Source organism: Nyctereutes procyonoides, unplaced genomic scaffold, assembly GCF_905146905.1.
Source record: "Nyctereutes procyonoides isolate TBG_1078 unplaced genomic scaffold, NYPRO_anot_genome, whole genome shotgun sequence".
NCBI lineage: Eukaryota > Metazoa > Chordata > Mammalia > Carnivora > Canidae > Nyctereutes > Nyctereutes procyonoides.
In genome coordinates, this window is record NW_026575145.1 from 16425358 (window position 1) to 16443505 (window position 18148).

The window sequence follows — 18148 nt, forward strand, 5'->3', positions numbered from 1 at the left end:
TTGATTTTGGATCATAAAAGGTGTATTTATAGAAACCTATTGAATCGTGGTTAACATAGAAGTTTGAATTTTAATAAAAATTTTTTAACTTCAGTTTAAATATGTTAAGGAAATATGAATCAAGAAAACTCATGGAACTGTGAATAAGAAATCCTGGTTTGCAAACCAGGCTCTATGTCCAACTTTCTGAAACTCCAGACAAGTAATTTAATGTCTCTCATCTTAAACACAAAAATAAAAACAGTGGACTAGATTGTCTTTCTAAGCTCTGCCATTCCATTTGTAACATTACTGTACTGTTTATAGTGAAATAGAATCTTATTTAAGTTTGAGCCTAGGGTAGGTATGTTTTGAATTATTATACTCATTAATGAAAAACAATATAAAGGAAATTTTCATCAAATTAAATATATTAAATAATTCAAAAATACTTCAAATTTGTGATTAGAGAAGATTATTGTTATCAATATGATTATTGTTATCAATATCAATATCCTAGAGAAAACAAAAAAATACACATTACTTAAGAATTGGTTATGAAAAAAAAACAATGATTAATAAAATAGCTCTCCTAATTCTACTGCATAAAAAGTAAACTAAACTCTCAGAAAAATGAAAAGGCTTTCTTTGATGATACAAAATTTAAGACTCCCAACTTACAAATAAATTTGGAATGCCAAATTCATGTTCTCTTAAATCTTGGTACAAAGTAATTAGGTTCTTAGACTAGCTAGAAGTCTATTTAATGCACAGGGCACTTGAGACACAAAACTATAGTCTTAAAGAACCACCAAGAAATATGTTAGATGTTTTCTCGAAGCATCTAGAATTTTAACATGGATGCTGCGGTAGGTATAAAAACAGATCTACAAATTTGTGGATCCTAATTCCTTTCCCCTTGAACATGGGCTAGACTTAATGACTCACTTCTAACAAATAGAATAAAGTAAAAGTGACAGTAGTATGCAACTGTGGGGCAGCCCCGGTGGCGCAGCGGTTTGGCGCCGCATGCAGCCTGGGGTGTGATCCTGGAGACCCGGGATTGAGTCCCACATCGGGCTCCCTGCATGAAGCCTGCTTCTCCCTCTGCCTGTGTCTCTGCCTCTCTCTCTCTCTCCCTGTGTCTATGAATAAGTAAATAAAATCTTTAAAAAAAAAAAAGGAATGCAACTGTGAAGACTAGGTCATATGGTTCTATCTTGGTGTCTGTCTATCCCTCTCTCCCTCTCTTTCATCACTTGCTCTGGAAGAAGCCAGATAATATGCTGTGAGTACCCTACAGAGCTACCTAGGAAGTGAGGAATAGAGAGGCCTCTTGACAACAGGGTTAATTAAGTACTAAGACCAGAAAAACATGTAAGTGAGGTATTAGAGGTGGATCCTCCAGCCCAAGTCTAGCCTCCATATGACTGAAACCTGAGCCAGAACTACAGTTCAGCCAATACCAGGATCCTGACCCTCAGAAAATGTTTGAGATAATAACTATTTAAGCTGTTAAAATTCAGGATAATTTGTTAAGTAGCAATATGTAACTCAAAGAGTATCGAGAAATATTGTGCTACTACTGACTGCAGCCTTGGCACACCAAGGCAGTGAAGGTGCCATTAATATCTTATGGTATAGATTCAGTAAGTGAAAAGTTGGTAGAAGGAAGGGCAAACAAATGAGACTAATTCTCAGTATGAAATCACTTTTTCTTTCTTCTGAGTGGCCCATATATTCACCTACTTCCTTTTCCACAAATATTGCTTTCTTTATTCAGAACCTTTCTTTCCAGGTTCTCTGTGAAATAAAATACTTTCCTTTTACTCCTGAACCTTCAAAGGACTCTTTTCTGAGATTTATCACTAGCAACAATGGAAACAAGAAAGTGATAAAAAGACAATTCCCTTAAGAGGTCTAATCATTTTTTCCTTTTTTCACTTTGGCCCTAAAAGGTTAGGCAAAAATATATAGATAATGATGACCGGTCTTCCTTCATACATATGAACTAATTTCACAATCTTAGGATTTGATAAATGAAAAACTTTATTTTACATAGAGGCAAAAGGAGATCAAGAAAAGTAAAATGACTTATCCAAATCTCAGAAACCAACCACCAAGATCTAATTGTCTTCTTTAGAAGACTATAAAATTTCCAGGATTTAATTATAAGTTATACTTACCAAACAATAGTAATGTACAGTGATATTCCATTTCTCATTAGTTTTCTTTTCTCCATATTTATTAGGACAGTCATCATTTTTTCGGCAAAAAACACAAGCTAACAGTGGAAAAAAGTAAATAGACATAAAAAATATTTTTAAATTTTTAAAATAAAACCTATGGAATTGGAGCTTCTCTCAAGTGATGTGTTCCATTCTTTCAGAGAGAGCAAATCACATTATATTATTATCAGTAACTTAAAATTTCTAACACCTATTTCTAAAACAATAAACATCACTGTTTTAGATTTTATTTTTAAAATTAATTTTAATGATGAATTTCAGTGTGTAATTAAAATGACAACTTACAGGGTAATATCACAGAAATAACAGATTAGGAAACTACAAAATTCTTACTGCCCCACTAAAGCAACAATTAAGCTGCCAAAAACTGTCAGAAGCAATTCTTCAGAAACTGAAATCTAATTTTAAAACTTACAAAATTAGGAGAATGCTCAATTAAGAAATAGAATGATATATTCTGATGAGCACTCTGTCTCATTTTAACTTACCTGCCTACCATCACCCACTCTCCAGCTGAGCAATGGTCTTAGGTATGATGGCCCATGCCCATGTTCCTGGTTTGGATTGTTCAAGAGGAGGAAAATGAACCTTGCTCTTAAAGAAAAGTGATTGTGTGTTTTGATCTATGTGGTGGATCCCTGAGGGATGGGCTCAGATACTTGCCCTGATTTGCTGGTCTCAGAACTTTCTCCGTCAAAACATTTAAGACAAATATACTAGATGAAGCAGCATGGAGTAAAGGGTAAAGACAAGACAAGCAGGTGACAGACCAAAAGACCTAGGAAACAAAGGGCTGGGAAAAAAGGAGAAACATAGATAAATAAGGGATTTGAAAAGCTCCCAAAGATACCAGGGAATCTGGAGGACACACATGGTCAAGACTGGATGCATGCTCAGAAAAGACCCCAGAAACACTAAGTTTTCACCTCTGGCTGATCCTCATATAAGCCAATATGAAAAAAGAAAGGTCCCCAAAAATCAATAACAATTTTAACCTTAAAGAACTAGAAAAATAAAAGCATATTTAGCCAAAAGCTAGCAGAAGGAAGGAAAAAATAAAGACTATAGCATAAATGAAATTGAAAACAGAAAAACAATAGAAAATAAAAACCAAAGTTGGTTTTCTGAAAAGATCAACAAAACTAAGAAAACTTTAGCCAGATTGATCTAGAAAAGAAAGAAAATTCAAAACTTAGGCAAAAGCTACCTTAATCAAAATAGTGTTGAAGTGGCATAAGAACAGTGATACAGATTAATGGTGGGGGAGGAGTCCAGGAAAAAATCTATATATCTACAGATATTAATTTTCAACAAGGATGCCAACCAAGGTCATTCACTGGGGAAAATATAGTCTCTTCATGCAAGGTAATGAAACTGAAACCCTACCTGCCACCATATACAAAAATTAAAACAGATTATAGATGGCGTGCCTGGGTGGTTAAGTCAGTTAAGTGTCTGACTCTTGATTTCTGCTCAGGTTATGATCTTGAGATCCTGGGATCATGCCCCACATCAAGCTCATGCTCAGCAGGGGAGTCTGCTTAAGATTCTCTCTGTCCCTCCCCCAGCTTTGCATTCTCTTACGTTCTCTCTCAAATCAATCAATCTTTAAGAAAACACAACATTTTAAAGACCTAAATGTAAGCATCAAAACTAAACTCTTAGAAGAAAATATAGGGGCAAAGCTTTATAACCTTGGATTGGTTTCTTAGCGTTTACATGAAACACAGAGCAAAATAAAAATGGGAAAAAAATAGATAAATTGGATTCAAAGTAAGTTTTAAACTTTGGTGTATCAAAGGACACTAAAGAAAGTATAAAGACGATCTACAGAATGGGAGTATGTATTTAGAAACCATATACATGTTAAAGGTCTAGTGTCCAGAATGCATAAGAAATTCTTATAACTCAACAAAAGAAATTCTCAAAACTCAAAAACAACATTCTTATAACTCAACAAGTGTCCAGAATGCATAAGAAATTCTTATAACTCAACAATATGGAGCAATGATCCAAATAAACATTTTTCCAAAGAAGATACATAAATAGCCAATAAGCATTTTAAAAGATATTTAGCATCATTAATCATCAGGGATATGCAAATCAAAACCACAATGAGATACCACTTCACATCCATTAGGATGGCTACAATTAAAATGTCAAAAATTAACAAATGTTGGCAAGGATCTGGAAAAATAGGAATCATTTTACACTGCTGGTGGAAATGTAAAATGGTACAGTGACTTAGGAAAAATAATTTGACAGTTCCTCAAAAACTTGTAACATAGTTACCATATGACCCAACAATTCCACTGTGTAGTATATGACAAAGAACTGAAAATTATGTTGAAACAAGTACTTGTAAGCTAATATTAATTATAGCACTGTTCTCAATAGCTGAAAAGGAAAAACAAACCAAATGTCCATTGGATGAATGGATAAATTAATGTTATATCCATACAATGGAATATTATTCAGCTATAAAAAGAAATGAAGTACTGATACATACTACAACATGGATGAGCCTAGAAACATTATGCTAAGTAAAAGAAGGTAAAAGCCAAGTACAAGAGGTCACATACTATATGACTCCATATAAATAGATTACATTATCGAGAATAGGTAAATTCACAGAAGACAGACAAAAAAGCAGATTGGTGGCTTCCAAGGACCAAGGAGAAGGGAAATGAAAAGTAACTGCCTAATGGGTAGTTTCCTCTGAGGATGATGAAAATATCCTAGAACTAGATACCGGTGATGGTTTTACAACATTATGAATGTACTAAATGCCACCAAATTGTACATTTTAAGATAGTTAAAATGGTGAATTTTATGTTATGTGTATTTTACCACAATAATAATTTTAAAATATTTTAATAATTTTAAAAAGGCAAACTGTAGAGTCAGGGAGATCTGAGTTAAAATCTCAGCACTACATTCTTGCCGTGTAACCTTGGAAAAGTGACAAATATAATTAAAATGTATGACAGCTACATATAACTGAATAAACATTATTTTTCTAACTTATGATATTTACTTGTACAGAAAATTTCTAATAACATACAAATAAAACAACAAGAAAATCACTAGCTGAAGAGAAAAGACTGAGAATCTCAAGGCAGCAAATCAATACAAGATGAAAGGAGCTTGAATCTCTAAGTGACTGCATGGAGCAGAAACTCCCCATCTATTCCAACTCCCCTAACCAAACCACACACTGAATAGTAACATAAGGAAGTAATAAACTTTTGTTGTGCTAAACCAGTAAGACCTCAGCATTTACCTATTTAGCAGTTAGTCTTATTTACCTTTAACTAATACAAGTAATCAAGAATGGACGTTATACATGAAATGGTATGTTCGTTAACAAGCTACTCACAAAATGATTCCAGGACTGGAAAAAAACGTCATGAGCTAATAATATTTAATGTTGTAAATTACCTCCTCTATATTTGCCCTCCCTCACTACAGGTTAATAAGATAAGCCACAAACAAAAGCCCTTTCGTCAATCTTTCAAAAGATTTCAACTCCCTTTCTTTCTGACCACATCAACTCCAGCAAATTGCCATTTGTTTACTGGACATCTTATACCAGCAGCTCTCATCTTAATTCCTTCATCTCCAGTGCTTATATTTTTAGTTCTAGTTCTGTAGATCGTCTAGTGTACATGCAACTACCAAGAGGAAAAGGAATATAATGAATTAGCTGAGACTACAGAACAGAAGAACAGAAGTACTCATGATGAGCGCTGGATGGAGCTGCATTTGCTATTATGCTGTGGACCAGCAGCTTTTCCATTTGTTCCCTTCCTCCCCTCACCCAGTATATGGAGACACTGGATACAGAATAGACAGACATGCTTTTATAAGTAGACTGCTTTTGTTTGTATTTGCACTTAGTTGTTTTTTAAATTTAATATTTAAAATTCAGTAACATTGTTCTGACTTCATTATATTAAGATCACCTTTTAACTATGGCAAATCATACTGGTTGTATTAAAATAATGATATAAACACATTCATATAAGTAAAAAATTGAGCCAATCTTAGGTAAAATATTAAGTAAATAACAGTAAAGGTAGTGTTTGCAGCCCACAAATATATGAAGGTAGTCCATGAATTACTAAGTTTCAGAACAATTAGCACAGTTGACAGACGTTGGTAGGTAAAAGCAGAAAAGCAAAGCAGAGGGAGAAGTAAGAGCACAAATTTCCTCATCCAGTATGATGGAGAGATGATAAAGAGTTAACAGATAATTCTCTATCAGTGAAGGTTAAGATAGTTTTAAGTGTAATATTTTAATTTGTGAAGGAATAAAAAAATAAATCTTAAAAAGGATAGATGAGGGGAGTAGTGGCAGAAGAGTATAAAATAAGAATTTAAATTTCTCACATTCCATGTTAGCAAATTAACATATACTGTACAAACTATAAATGAAGAAATCAACAAAGACAAAGATCTCTGAATCTATTTGATATTGTTATGAGCACCTTCAGATAAGTTTTCCTTTTCATATTATGTTTTGTGTTTAAAATGGTCTCACCTGCATTTTTCCTTATGTAAGAAAGTCATACAAAAAGATGAAAAAATTGTTTATTAAATAAAGAATGCTGTTTTATTCAGATACAAAGCAAATCTGAAAAATACATATAGAGGATACAAAAAAAATTGGCAAACTGTCCTCTTACAACAGATTTTTGTTGAAATGAATATACATAATATTATACTTTTGTATACAGATGTATGAACAAAGCATGGATCAGGGAACTCATTCCTACTTTTTGAGTCAGCATTTTTTTTTTTTTAAAGATTTTACTTGTTCATGAGAGAGACAGAGAGAGGCAGAGACATAGGCAGAGGAAGAAGCAGGCTCACCACAGGGAGCCTGATGTGGTACTCGATCCCAGGACCTTGGGATCAGGACCTGAACCAAAGGCAGAAGCTCAACCACTGACCCACCTAGGTGCCCCTTCCGTCAACATTCCAAAAAGTTTTATTGTAATAAAAAAGCAAGAGTAAAATATCTTAATATTTTAAATTAGCTTTGAAAATGTTTTAAATATTTTACTTACCAAGATTCTGTGAGGCACCAGGTTTATTTTCATTCATTTTACTAGGAGAAATAAGAACATACAATATAGCCATCTTAATTTCTAAAGCTTCAAATTATCCACTTTAATAAAATTTAGTCACTGCAAAATTACAAATAAGTTGCATAATTATTTCTTTCCGTAGTACTTAATTTCCTTACCTTTCACACATCTAAAAGCATTAGTTTTCAACAAGCAAGTTAAAGTCTGGGAACATTGTTAAAATTGAAGGGAATGTTTTTTAGTTGTCAAAAAGATTAAGATGATTACTGGCATTTAGTGGAAAAAGGTCATCACAGGATATCCTATAATGCACCAAGAAGATACAATAAATAGTCTAAATTTTCAAATTTCCAGCTGGACATTTGAATAGGTTAAAAAAACCAAAACAAAACCCTATTGTAATTACATTAACCTAAAACTTAAAATTATAATTCAGAATAATGATTCAGGTCCACAACACAAACAACTATAATAAAAATATTTTAAATTTTATCAATGACCTTAATGCAAACATTATCACATATTACTTTGTATTATGTTTATTTGAATTTTTTAATTTCTTCAGCTACACTGGCAAACTCCCCAAGGGTAAAATTCTGTATCATTCAGCACAGTGTTAATAAATATTTGAATAGGACTGGCACTTATTCCAGAGATACTGATATGATGGGCAAGGCTCTAAATTACATTTTGTATGTGGTTACATCTTCTCCTCTTCTCCTTCTCACTGCACTGACCCAAGGCATCTCTTGGTGGACACTGTGATGAAGTTCTGCCTAGATCTTTGTAAGATAATTACGTTTACCTTAAAAAAAAAAAGGTGTCTAAATATTTTTGTTATTCCTACTCTCAGAATTCTGCACTAAATGAGCTTTCTCATAGTTAAAAATAAATATAAAAGAATTAAAAGTGAACATCAACCTTACATGACGGGGAAAAGTACCATAGGAGTATGTAGAGAATCATGCTGAAAAGCCTCCAAATGTCATTCATTAGCTAGAAGTTGATTATAAGAAAGCTCTCCAATGCTAGCAAAACATGTATAGGAAAGGTTTATCCTATGTATGCCAATATCTAATAAGCACTTTATGTAGTTTTCCAGAGTATATTAGTATACACAATTCCACATAGACCAATGGAACAAACTAGAAAGCCAAGAAAGATATTTTCCAGTCATTTGATTTTCAACAAAGGTAACAAAGCAATCAATGGGGAAAAGAAAAATCTTTTTAACAAACACTGCTGGAAAAACTGGATACCCATATGGAAAACAAATGAACCTTGATCCATACTTCACACCATGAAAATTCTAGTTTCAAGTGGATTACAGACCTAACTGTAAAAGGTACAATTACAAAACTTTTACCAGAATAAGTAAATTATACTACATAAAAATTAAAAACTTCCACTCATCAAAAGATATAATTAAGAGTAAATATGCATGCCACAGACTGGGAGAAAGTATTCATAAAAGATGTGTCTGGCAAAGACTTGTACATTGAATATATAAAGAACTCCAACAACTCAACAAATATAAAGCAAACAATCCAATAAAAAAAAATGGGCAAAAAATATGAATGGACACTTCATAAAGGAAGATATGTGAATGGTTAATAAACACATGAAAAGATGCTCAACAGCATTTGTAATCAGGATAATAAAGATTAAAACCAAGGTGCTGTTGGCTGGCTCAGTCAGTAGAGCATGTAACTCTTGATCTCAGGGTTATAAGTTTGAGCCCCAACACTGGGTTTAGAGATTACTTAAGAATAAAAACTTTTTAAAGATTTTATTTATTTGAAAGAGAGAGAACAGAGAGAGAGAACATGAGGGAGGTGGAGGGGCAGAGGGAGAGGGAGAAGCAGACATCCTCCTCAGCAGGGAGCCCCACTCGGGCCAATCCCAGGTCCCTGGGATCATGACCTGAGCCAAAGGCAGATGCTTAATCAACTGAGCTACCCAGGTACCCCTAAAAATAAAATATATATAAAAAAAAAAGATTAAAACTACTATGACAGACCATTTCATACCCAAAATAATGGCTAAGATTAAGAAGACTATCAACATCCAACACTGGAAAGGATATGAATCAACTGAGAAACTCACTTAAATTGTTGGTGGAAATGTAAAATAGAGTTCTGACACTTTAAGGTTAAACGTATACCCATAGGTTTGATGCAAGAATTTCACCTCTAGTTATTTATCCAAAAGAAATAAAAACATATATAGACAGAAACCTTATGCAAGAATGTTCATAGCAGCCTTCTTCATGATACTCCAAAGATGAAACCCAGTAGTTCACCACTAAGAAAATGGATAAACAAACTGCAGTTTATTGATAAAATACAGTACTACTTAGCAATAGGGGTGCCTGAGTGGCACCATGCCTTTAATATGTTGAGACATGTTCCTATGGTTTTAGGCTGACTTTTAGGTATTAGGAGAAAAAAATGGTTAGGCAAATGTCAGAAAACAAACAATTGTTGAAAATTATTCAGGAGTTCTGTATACTATTCTTGTATTTTTTCTCTAAGCTTAAAATTATATCAAAATTAAAAGCTATCCCCAAATTGATGTTCTAAAGACAGTGCATAATTCATACTTTTGACCAGCTGACATTAGCCTCTTCCTAATCCTCAGCAACTGAAATAAAACTTTTTTCTTAAGCCTGATTGATAATTGCTTTATTTCAAACAGTATCCAAAACAAACCTAAAAAAAAAAAAAAGGATTATTCACATATTTTTAATTAATTTTATCATGTTTTCCTACCAGTGCATGAACTTTGAGACTTTCTAAGTGGAAAGAATAAAACAATGTTATGTAAATATATGTCTCAATAATAGCCCAAGTCTTAAGACTTGGTCTTCTAAATAATACCAAACTTGAGACACCATGAACAATTTACTAAAGAGTTCCAAGAAGCCACTGTCAAGAGGTATTCTGAGTCTCTTCCACTGCTTACCTCCACTTGATCAGTCAGTGATACAAGTTGATACCCCTCCTTTCAAAAGGGGAAGCCTGATTTCCCTCTCCTTGATTGTGGCCACGCTTAGTAATTTGTTTCTACCAAAAAGTCTGGCAGAAATGACAATGCATGACTAGGTCATAAAAGGCACTGTGACTTCCTCCGTATTCTCTATCATGGTCGAAGCTAGCTGCAAAGTCATAGAGATTTTGAAGATGCTCCTTGGAAAGGCTCACTTACCAAGGAAATGAGGCACTTATCCATAGCCATTTGAGTGAGCCATTTTAGAAGCAAATCCTCCAATCCCAATTAAAATACCTTCATATGACTAAAGACTAGCAATCTGAGAGAAACTTCATGGGAAAGCCTAAACCAAAACCACACAGTTAACCTGCTCCTAAATTTCTGACCCACAGAAACTGTCAGATAATGTTTGTTTTTCTAAGTCACCAAGTTTTGGATGATTTGTTATACAGCAACAGATAATTAATACAATAAAGTAAGCCAAATTCCCTCGTTATATCCAGATTGCTTTTATAAAAGATTTTCGGTGAGATTTTTAGGATTTTCAGTATATAAGATTGTGTCATCTACAAATAGACAATTTTACTTCTTCCCTTCTGATCTGGATGCCTTTTCTTTCTTTCTCTTGCCTGACTGCTCAGGCTAAGAATTCTACCCATGTTACATAGGAATGGTGATATTGGGCATCTTCTGTTTTATTCCTGATATTACAGGAAAAGCTTTCAACCTTTTACCATTCAGTATGTTAGCTGTGGGCTTGTCATGTTTGGCCTTTAATATGTCGAGATATGTTCCTCTTGTATCAATTTCTTGAGAATTTTTATCATGAAAGGATGTTGAATTCTCTTAAATGCCTTATCTGGATCTATTGATATGACCACTTGATGCTTATTTTTCATTGTATTAAAATGATGTGTCATATTTATTGATTTGCATAGACTGCACCATCCTTGCATCTGGGAATGAATTCCACTTGATTGTGGTATATGATCCTTTCTTCTTAATTGAAGTAGAGTTGACATGTTGTCACAAATGGCAAGATTTCATTCTTTTAAAATTCAGAGTAATATTCCAATGTGTATATATATACACACATCATATCTTTTTTACCTATTTATTTATAGAGGGACACTTAGGTTGCTTTCACATCTTTCAAATAATTCAATAAACATAGGGACACAGGTATCTTTTGGAATAAGGTGTTTTCATTTTCTTTGGGCAAATATCCAGATGTGGAACTACTGGAACATGTGGTATTATGATCATTTAATGTGCTGTTAAATTTGGTTTGATAGTACCTTGTTGAGAATTTTTTCTCTACATTCATCAGGGATATTGGCTTGTAGTTTTCTTTTCTTGTAGTGCCCTTATCTGGCTTTGGTATCAGGGTAATGCTGGCCTCATAAAATGAGCTTGGAGTTGAACATATATTTCAGAAAAGAAATAGAACAAGGCTGAAAAGCAAATGAAAGAAGGAAAGCTGGAAAAAACACAAAATGTGGAGTGTCTCTCCACATACGAATTGCTAGGAACTCTGGATTCAAAAAATAAAAAGTGAGTAATTCATACTTCCTAATTTGGACACTTACCACAAAATTATAGTAATTGAAAAAGGTTAGTACTGGCATGAGTATAAACATATAGATCAAGTTAAAATAAAAGTACAGAAATAAAGCCATACATCTGTGACCAATTATTTTTTGACAAGGGTGCCATGACTATTCAATAGGGAAAGAATAGTTTGTTCAACAAATGGTACTGGGACAACTGGGTAGCCACATGCAAAGCAATGAAGTTGGATCCCTATCTTGCGCTATATACAAAAATTAACTCAAAACAGATTGAAGACTTTATAGAAAAAATCTTAGAGGAAAACATAGGGTTATGTAAATCTTCATGAGCTTGGATTTGGCAATGGTTTCTTATGTATGACACCAAAGCCATAAGCAAACAAACAAAACAACAACAAAACCAAAACACACACACACACACACACACACACACACACACACACACACACAAAGAAAAAAATAACTGGCACTACACAATAATGACAGTAAAAAGGGCACCTGGGTGGCTCAGTGGTTAAGCATCTGCCTTTGGCTCAGGTCACAATCCTGGGGTCCTGAGATTGAGTCCTGGCATCAGGCTCCTGACAGGGAGCCTATATCTCTCATGAATAAATAAATAAAATCTTTAATAAACGAGAGAGAGAGAAGACAATTCACAAAATGGGAGAAAATCTTTGGAAATCATATACCTAATAAAGAGCAAAAATCCAGAAATATGTAAGCAACTTTTAGATCTCATCAACAAAACAACCAAATTTAAAAACAGGCAAATGGTCTGAACAGACATTTCTCCAAAGAAAATATTTATATAAACAATGCGCACCTGAAGAGAGATGCTCAACATCGTTAATTATTAATATGCAAATTTAAGCAATGAGATACCAGTTGATGCCCACTCAAGTGATTTATTTTTTTTTTTTATTTTTTTATTTTTTATTTTTTTTACTTTATTTATGACAGGCACACAGTGAGAGAGAGAGAGGCAGAGACACAGGCAGAGGGAGAAGCAGGCTCCATGCACCGGGAGCCCGATGTGGGATTCGATCCTAGGTCTCCAGGATCGCGCCCCGGGCCAAAGGCAGGCGCCAAACCGCTGCGCCACCCAGGGATCCCCCACTCAAGTGATTTAATTTAAAAAACAAGAATATAGAGAAATTGGAAACCTCATACATTGCTTATGGGAATGTGAAGTGGAGCATCTACTATGGAAAATAGTCTGGCAGCTGCTCAACACATCCACATGTAGAACTACTATATCACCCAGCAATTATACTATGTATTTATCCAAAAAGAATTGAAAGATTTTCAAACAAAAACTTGTACACAAATGTTCATAACAGTATTATTCATAATAGCTAAAAAATAGAAATGTCTCATTTGTCCATTTAACTGATGGTATACAAAATGTGGTATATATCCATAGCTATAAAAAAGGATGAAGCACTGATATATGCTACAACCTGGATGAATCTTAGAAACAAGCTAAGTGAAAGAGGTCAGACTCAAGGGTCACATATATAATCCCATCTATATGAAATAATCAGAATAGGTAAATCCATAGAGACAGAAATTTGTGGTTTCCAGGATCTGGGGGGAATAGAAAATATGGAACGATTGCCTAATGGGTATGAGTTTTCCTTTAGGGGCCATACAATATTTTGAAACTAAATCGAAGTGATGGTGATTGTACAACACTGTAAATGTATTAAATATCATTAAGTAGTTAAAATGGTTAATTTTATGAGTTTTACTTCACTAAAGTTAAATGTATACCAATCATATGATGCAGCCAATAGTAACAGAGACATGTGCATTGTACACAAAAGTCCATAGTGGCTAAAAAAAGTCCTACTTTTATAGCCAAAAACCATAACTCAATTGCCTATCAACAGACAATGGATAAAATAAATTGATATATTCATATAATGGAATACATTTATTAAAACTAAACTATAGAATTTTGTTCTATACAACTCTACCACTAGAAAAATACATAAAGTTAATACTTTCATTAAAAATAGGTATTTGTTTAAATTAAAAAGAAAAGAATTGCTTAAAAAAGCATGTAAGAAGCTTATAAGTCCCCACTCCATCCTAACAATACAGGTTGAAGACTGAAAAATCAACCTTTTTTGGATCAGTAGGAGGGAGGGACACCAGACAAACCACTGCCCCCAAGAATGGAGAGATAAGTGAGCACAGGGAGTCACAGCTTACTTCACCAGAGACTTAATCAGCTGGAACCACTGCTGGATCCAGTGCTGGAATAGGAAAACCTGAACTGTAACTGACTAATGGCTAGAGGCTCAGTGTGAACAATTTTGAGATTTAAAATCTTCAGGGGGACTTTCTACCATATTGTTGAGATTTATCACCAGGAACTTGACCAGGATCTTGACTAGAGGATCCCACAGTAAACATCAGAGAAAAATCTTGTCATTCTGGCAGGAAGAGGGGAGAAAGGTACCATTTTGAAACATGTCAAAACACTCTGTTTGTAATAATAAGGCCTGCCCAAAGGAGAAACTAGTTAGCCAGAGCATCACCTGATCTGGAGTCAGGGAAATAACTGACTCCAAGGTACTCTAGCCATCCTATCCCATGTAAGGGGGTATGCAAGGGAAGCTGAGAAATACTTTTAAGTTCACCAACCACAGACATAGCTCATGAAAAGGCTAAGATCTAATCGCAGGACTGCTGAACTCTTCCCCTTCACCCTTCCACCACACCTTACCACCACATTACCAAAGGCCTTTTTACAACAATTTCTTTACCCAGTATGGCTGTACAGAAAAAATTACAAATCGTTGTGGCAAAAGGCACAATTTGAAGACAGAGCAAGCATCCAAACCAGACATGGCAAGAATGTTGGAATTATCAGACTGGGAATTGCAAACAACTATGATTAATATGCTAAGGGCTCTAACAGATCAAGTACACAGTACAGGAACAGATGGCAATGTAAGAAGATGGAAATTCTAAGCAGGCATCAAGAGAAATGCTAGAGATCAAACACATTATAACAGAAATGAAGAATACCTTTGAGGAGATTCCAGGTAGACTGGACATGGCTGAGGAAAGAAACTCTGAGCTTGAAGACATCTCAACAGATACTTTGAAAAATGAACAAAGAGAATAAATAAATACTGAAAAGGAAAAAAAAACCCAAACAGAACAAAATATTCAAGGACCTCAGGACAACTACAGAAGGTGTAAACATAAACATTTTGGGAATACCAGAAGAAAGAAAAGAACAGAAGAAATTCTTGAAACAATTTAATGGGGATCCCTGGGTGGCGCAGCGGTTTGGCACCTGCCTTTGGCCCAGGGCGCGATCCTGGAGACCCGGGATCGAATCCCACATCGGGCTCCCGGTGCATGGAGCCTGCTTCTCCATCTGCCTATGTCTCTGCCTCTCTCTCTTTCTCTCTCTGTGACTATCATAAATAAATAAAAATTAAAAAAAAAAAAAAGAAACAATTTAATGGTGGGTGCCTGGCTGGCTCAGATGGTAGAGCATGTGACTCTTGATCTTGAGAAGTCATGAATTCAAGCTCCATGCTGGGCATAAAGCTTACCTAATTAAAAAATAAAAGTTAGGGACACCTGGGTGGTTCAGCTGGTTAAGTGTCTGCCTTCAGCTCAGGTCATGATCCCAGGGTCCTGGGAATAAGCCCAGTATCAGGCTCCCTGCTGAGTGGGGAGCTCCCTGCTCATTATCTCTGTCACAATCTCTATCTCTCTCTCAAATAACTCATCAAAAAAATTTTTTTACTTCCTTTCCAACTAGGGCCTGGCAGAATGGTTCCCGCAAAGAAGAGTGGCGAGAAGAAGAAGGGCCGTTCTGCCATCAACGAGGTAGTGACCAGAGAATACACCATCAACATTCACATACGTATCCATGGAGTGGGTTTCAAGAAGCATGCCCCTCGGGCACTCAAAGAGATCTGGAAATTTGCCATGAAGGAGATGGGAACTCCAGATGTGCGCATTGACACCAGGCTCAACAAAGCTGTCTGGGCCAAAGGAATAAGGAATGTTCCATACCGTATCCATGTGCGGTTGTCCAGAAAACGTAACGAGGATGAAGATTCACCAAACAAGCTCTGCACGCTGGTTACCTACGTACCTGTCACCACTTTCAAAAATCTACAGACTGTTAATGTGGATCAGAACTAATCGCTGATTGTCAAATAAAGGTATAAAACTGCAAAAAAAACTTTTTTTAAATAAAAAAAATTTTAAAGACAATTTAGACAAATCACTGTCAAACTTCAAACCACAGATCCACCAAGTTCAGAGAACACCAAGCAGAATAAATGACAAAAAAAAACTATACCTCAGCATATCATTTTAAACTACAGAAAATCAAAGATAAGGAAAAAACTCTGAGGGGTACTTGGATGGCTCAGGGGTTGAGTATCTGCCTGCCTTTGGCTCAGGTCATGGTCCTAGAGTCCTGGGATCAAGTCCCATATCAGGCTCCCAGTAGACAGTTTCTCCCTTTGCCTATGTCTCTGCCTCGCTCTTTGTGTCTCTCATGAATAAATGAAATCTTAAAAAAAAAAAAAAAACCTGAAAGAGGGAGGAAAAAACCTTACCTATAGAGGAACAAAGGAAGGAATTAAATGATATTTCCTCAGAAACCATGCAAGCAAGAAGAGTACACTGAAATACTAAAAATGTTGAGGGAAAAAAGTTCCAATCTAAAATTCTGTATCCTACAAAATTATCCTTCAAAAATGAAAAAGAAGGGGCATTTAGGTGTTCAATCTGTTAAGCATCTGACTCGATTTTAGTTCAGGTCACGATTTCAGGGTTGGGCATCAGGCTCTGTGAGGGCATGGAGCCTGGTTGGGATTCTCTCTCTCCCCTACTTGCTCTGCCTTCACCCCCACACGCGCACACTCTCTCTTTCTCTTAAAAAAAAAAAAAAGTGAAAAAGCAAAGATCTTCTCAAACACTGAATTTGTTGTTGCCAGTAGACCTGTCTTCCAAGAAATGTTAAAAGAAGTTCTTGAAAGAGAAGATAATATTCAGCAATTCAGATCTACATAAAGACTACTGAATGTGAATATAATTTAAAAACTTTTATTTTTCTTATTCTTAATTGATCTAACAAACAACAGTTGTTCAAAATAATAATAGCAACAACATACTCAATTACTATATTAGGTTGTAAATGCATATTGCAAAATCTAAAGTAACCACTAAAAAAAGTTAAGAAGGAAACATTGCAGATATGCTAATAAAGGAAAAAAAAATCATGTAAAATGCTTCATTAAAACTATAAAAGGCAGAAAAAGAATAGAGACAAAAAGAAACAAAAAACAAGGGTAACAAATAGAAACAGTAACAAATATGGCAGACATGAATCCGACTATATCAACAGTCATGCTGAATATCAATGGTCTAAATGTACCAATTAAAAGACATATTTGGCAGAGTAGATTAAAAATAAGACCCAACTATGTTTTCTACAAAAAAAAAATCCACTTTAAATATAAGTTAAACATAAATGATGGAGAAAAATATAACATGCTACCACTAATCAGAAGAAAGCAGAAGTAGATATATTAATTTGAGACAGCAGACTTTAAAACAAGGAAATTATAAAGGATAAATAGGGCATTAAATAATGATAACAGAGTCAACTCTCCAAGAAGATTTAACAGTACTTATTATGTATATGCCTAACAACTAGGGGTAACTGTGTTAAACTATGTAAAGCAAACTATGGGAGGCAAAAACTAATAGAATTGCAAAGATAAACAAGACTTTAACAACTATCAGAAATGGACAGACCTATTAGGCAGAAAATTAGCAAGGAACTGAGCTGACAGCTGAACTCAACATCATCATCAAACTACTATATATAATGGACTACTTTATCCAGTAACAACAGAATGCAGATTCTTCTCATGCTTACACAGCATTTGCCAAGACAGACCATATACTAGGCCATAAAACAGTCCTTAACAAATTTAAAATCGAAATCACACAATGTCTGCTCTCAGACCACAATGGAATTAAACTAGAAATCAATAAAAGATAGATAGCTGGAAAATGTGAAAGATATGTGGAGACTTAACGCATTTTTAAGTAACACAAGAGTCAAAGGAGAAATCTCAAGAAAAAATAAAACATATTTTGAACTAAATAAAAAGGAAAACACAACTTAGCAAAATTTGAGGGATGCTGTGAAAGCAGGGCTTTAGAGGAAATTCAGATCATTGAATGCATATATTAGAAAAGATATAAAATC

At 34.7% G+C, this 18148-nt stretch overlaps 2 protein-coding genes across 5 annotated transcripts in view; one reads left to right on the forward strand and one right to left on the reverse strand.

The window, feature by feature from the left end:
- Positions 1-18148, reverse strand: part of G2E3 (G2/M-phase specific E3 ubiquitin protein ligase) — a 56582-nt gene that overhangs the window by 32748 nt on the left and 5686 nt on the right. For all 4 annotated transcript variants that reach the window (XM_055309178.1, XM_055309176.1, XM_055309179.1 and 1 more), the window contains exons 2-3: positions 7301-7341; positions 2166-2263 (exon numbers count right to left, since the gene is read on the reverse strand). In XM_055309178.1, the coding sequence (XP_055165153.1) occupies positions 2166-2263; positions 7301-7337 (135 nt within the window). In that variant the 5' untranslated portion in view covers positions 7338-7341. The remainder of the gene's footprint in view (positions 1-2165; positions 2264-7300; positions 7342-18148) is intronic.
- LOC129499456 (60S ribosomal protein L31-like) lies at positions 15664-16108 on the forward strand. Its single transcript, XM_055309181.1, has one exon. It carries the CDS (start codon positions 15685-15687, stop codon positions 16060-16062), a length of 378 nt encoding a protein of 125 aa, XP_055165156.1. The 5' UTR covers positions 15664-15684; the 3' UTR covers positions 16063-16108.

Bases quoted from the DNA above. Each gene is read 5' to 3' on its own strand.
- LOC129499456 (XM_055309181.1), top strand. From the start codon at position 15,685: ATGGTTCCCGCAAAGAAGAGTGGCGAGAAGAAGAAGGGCCGTTCTGCC.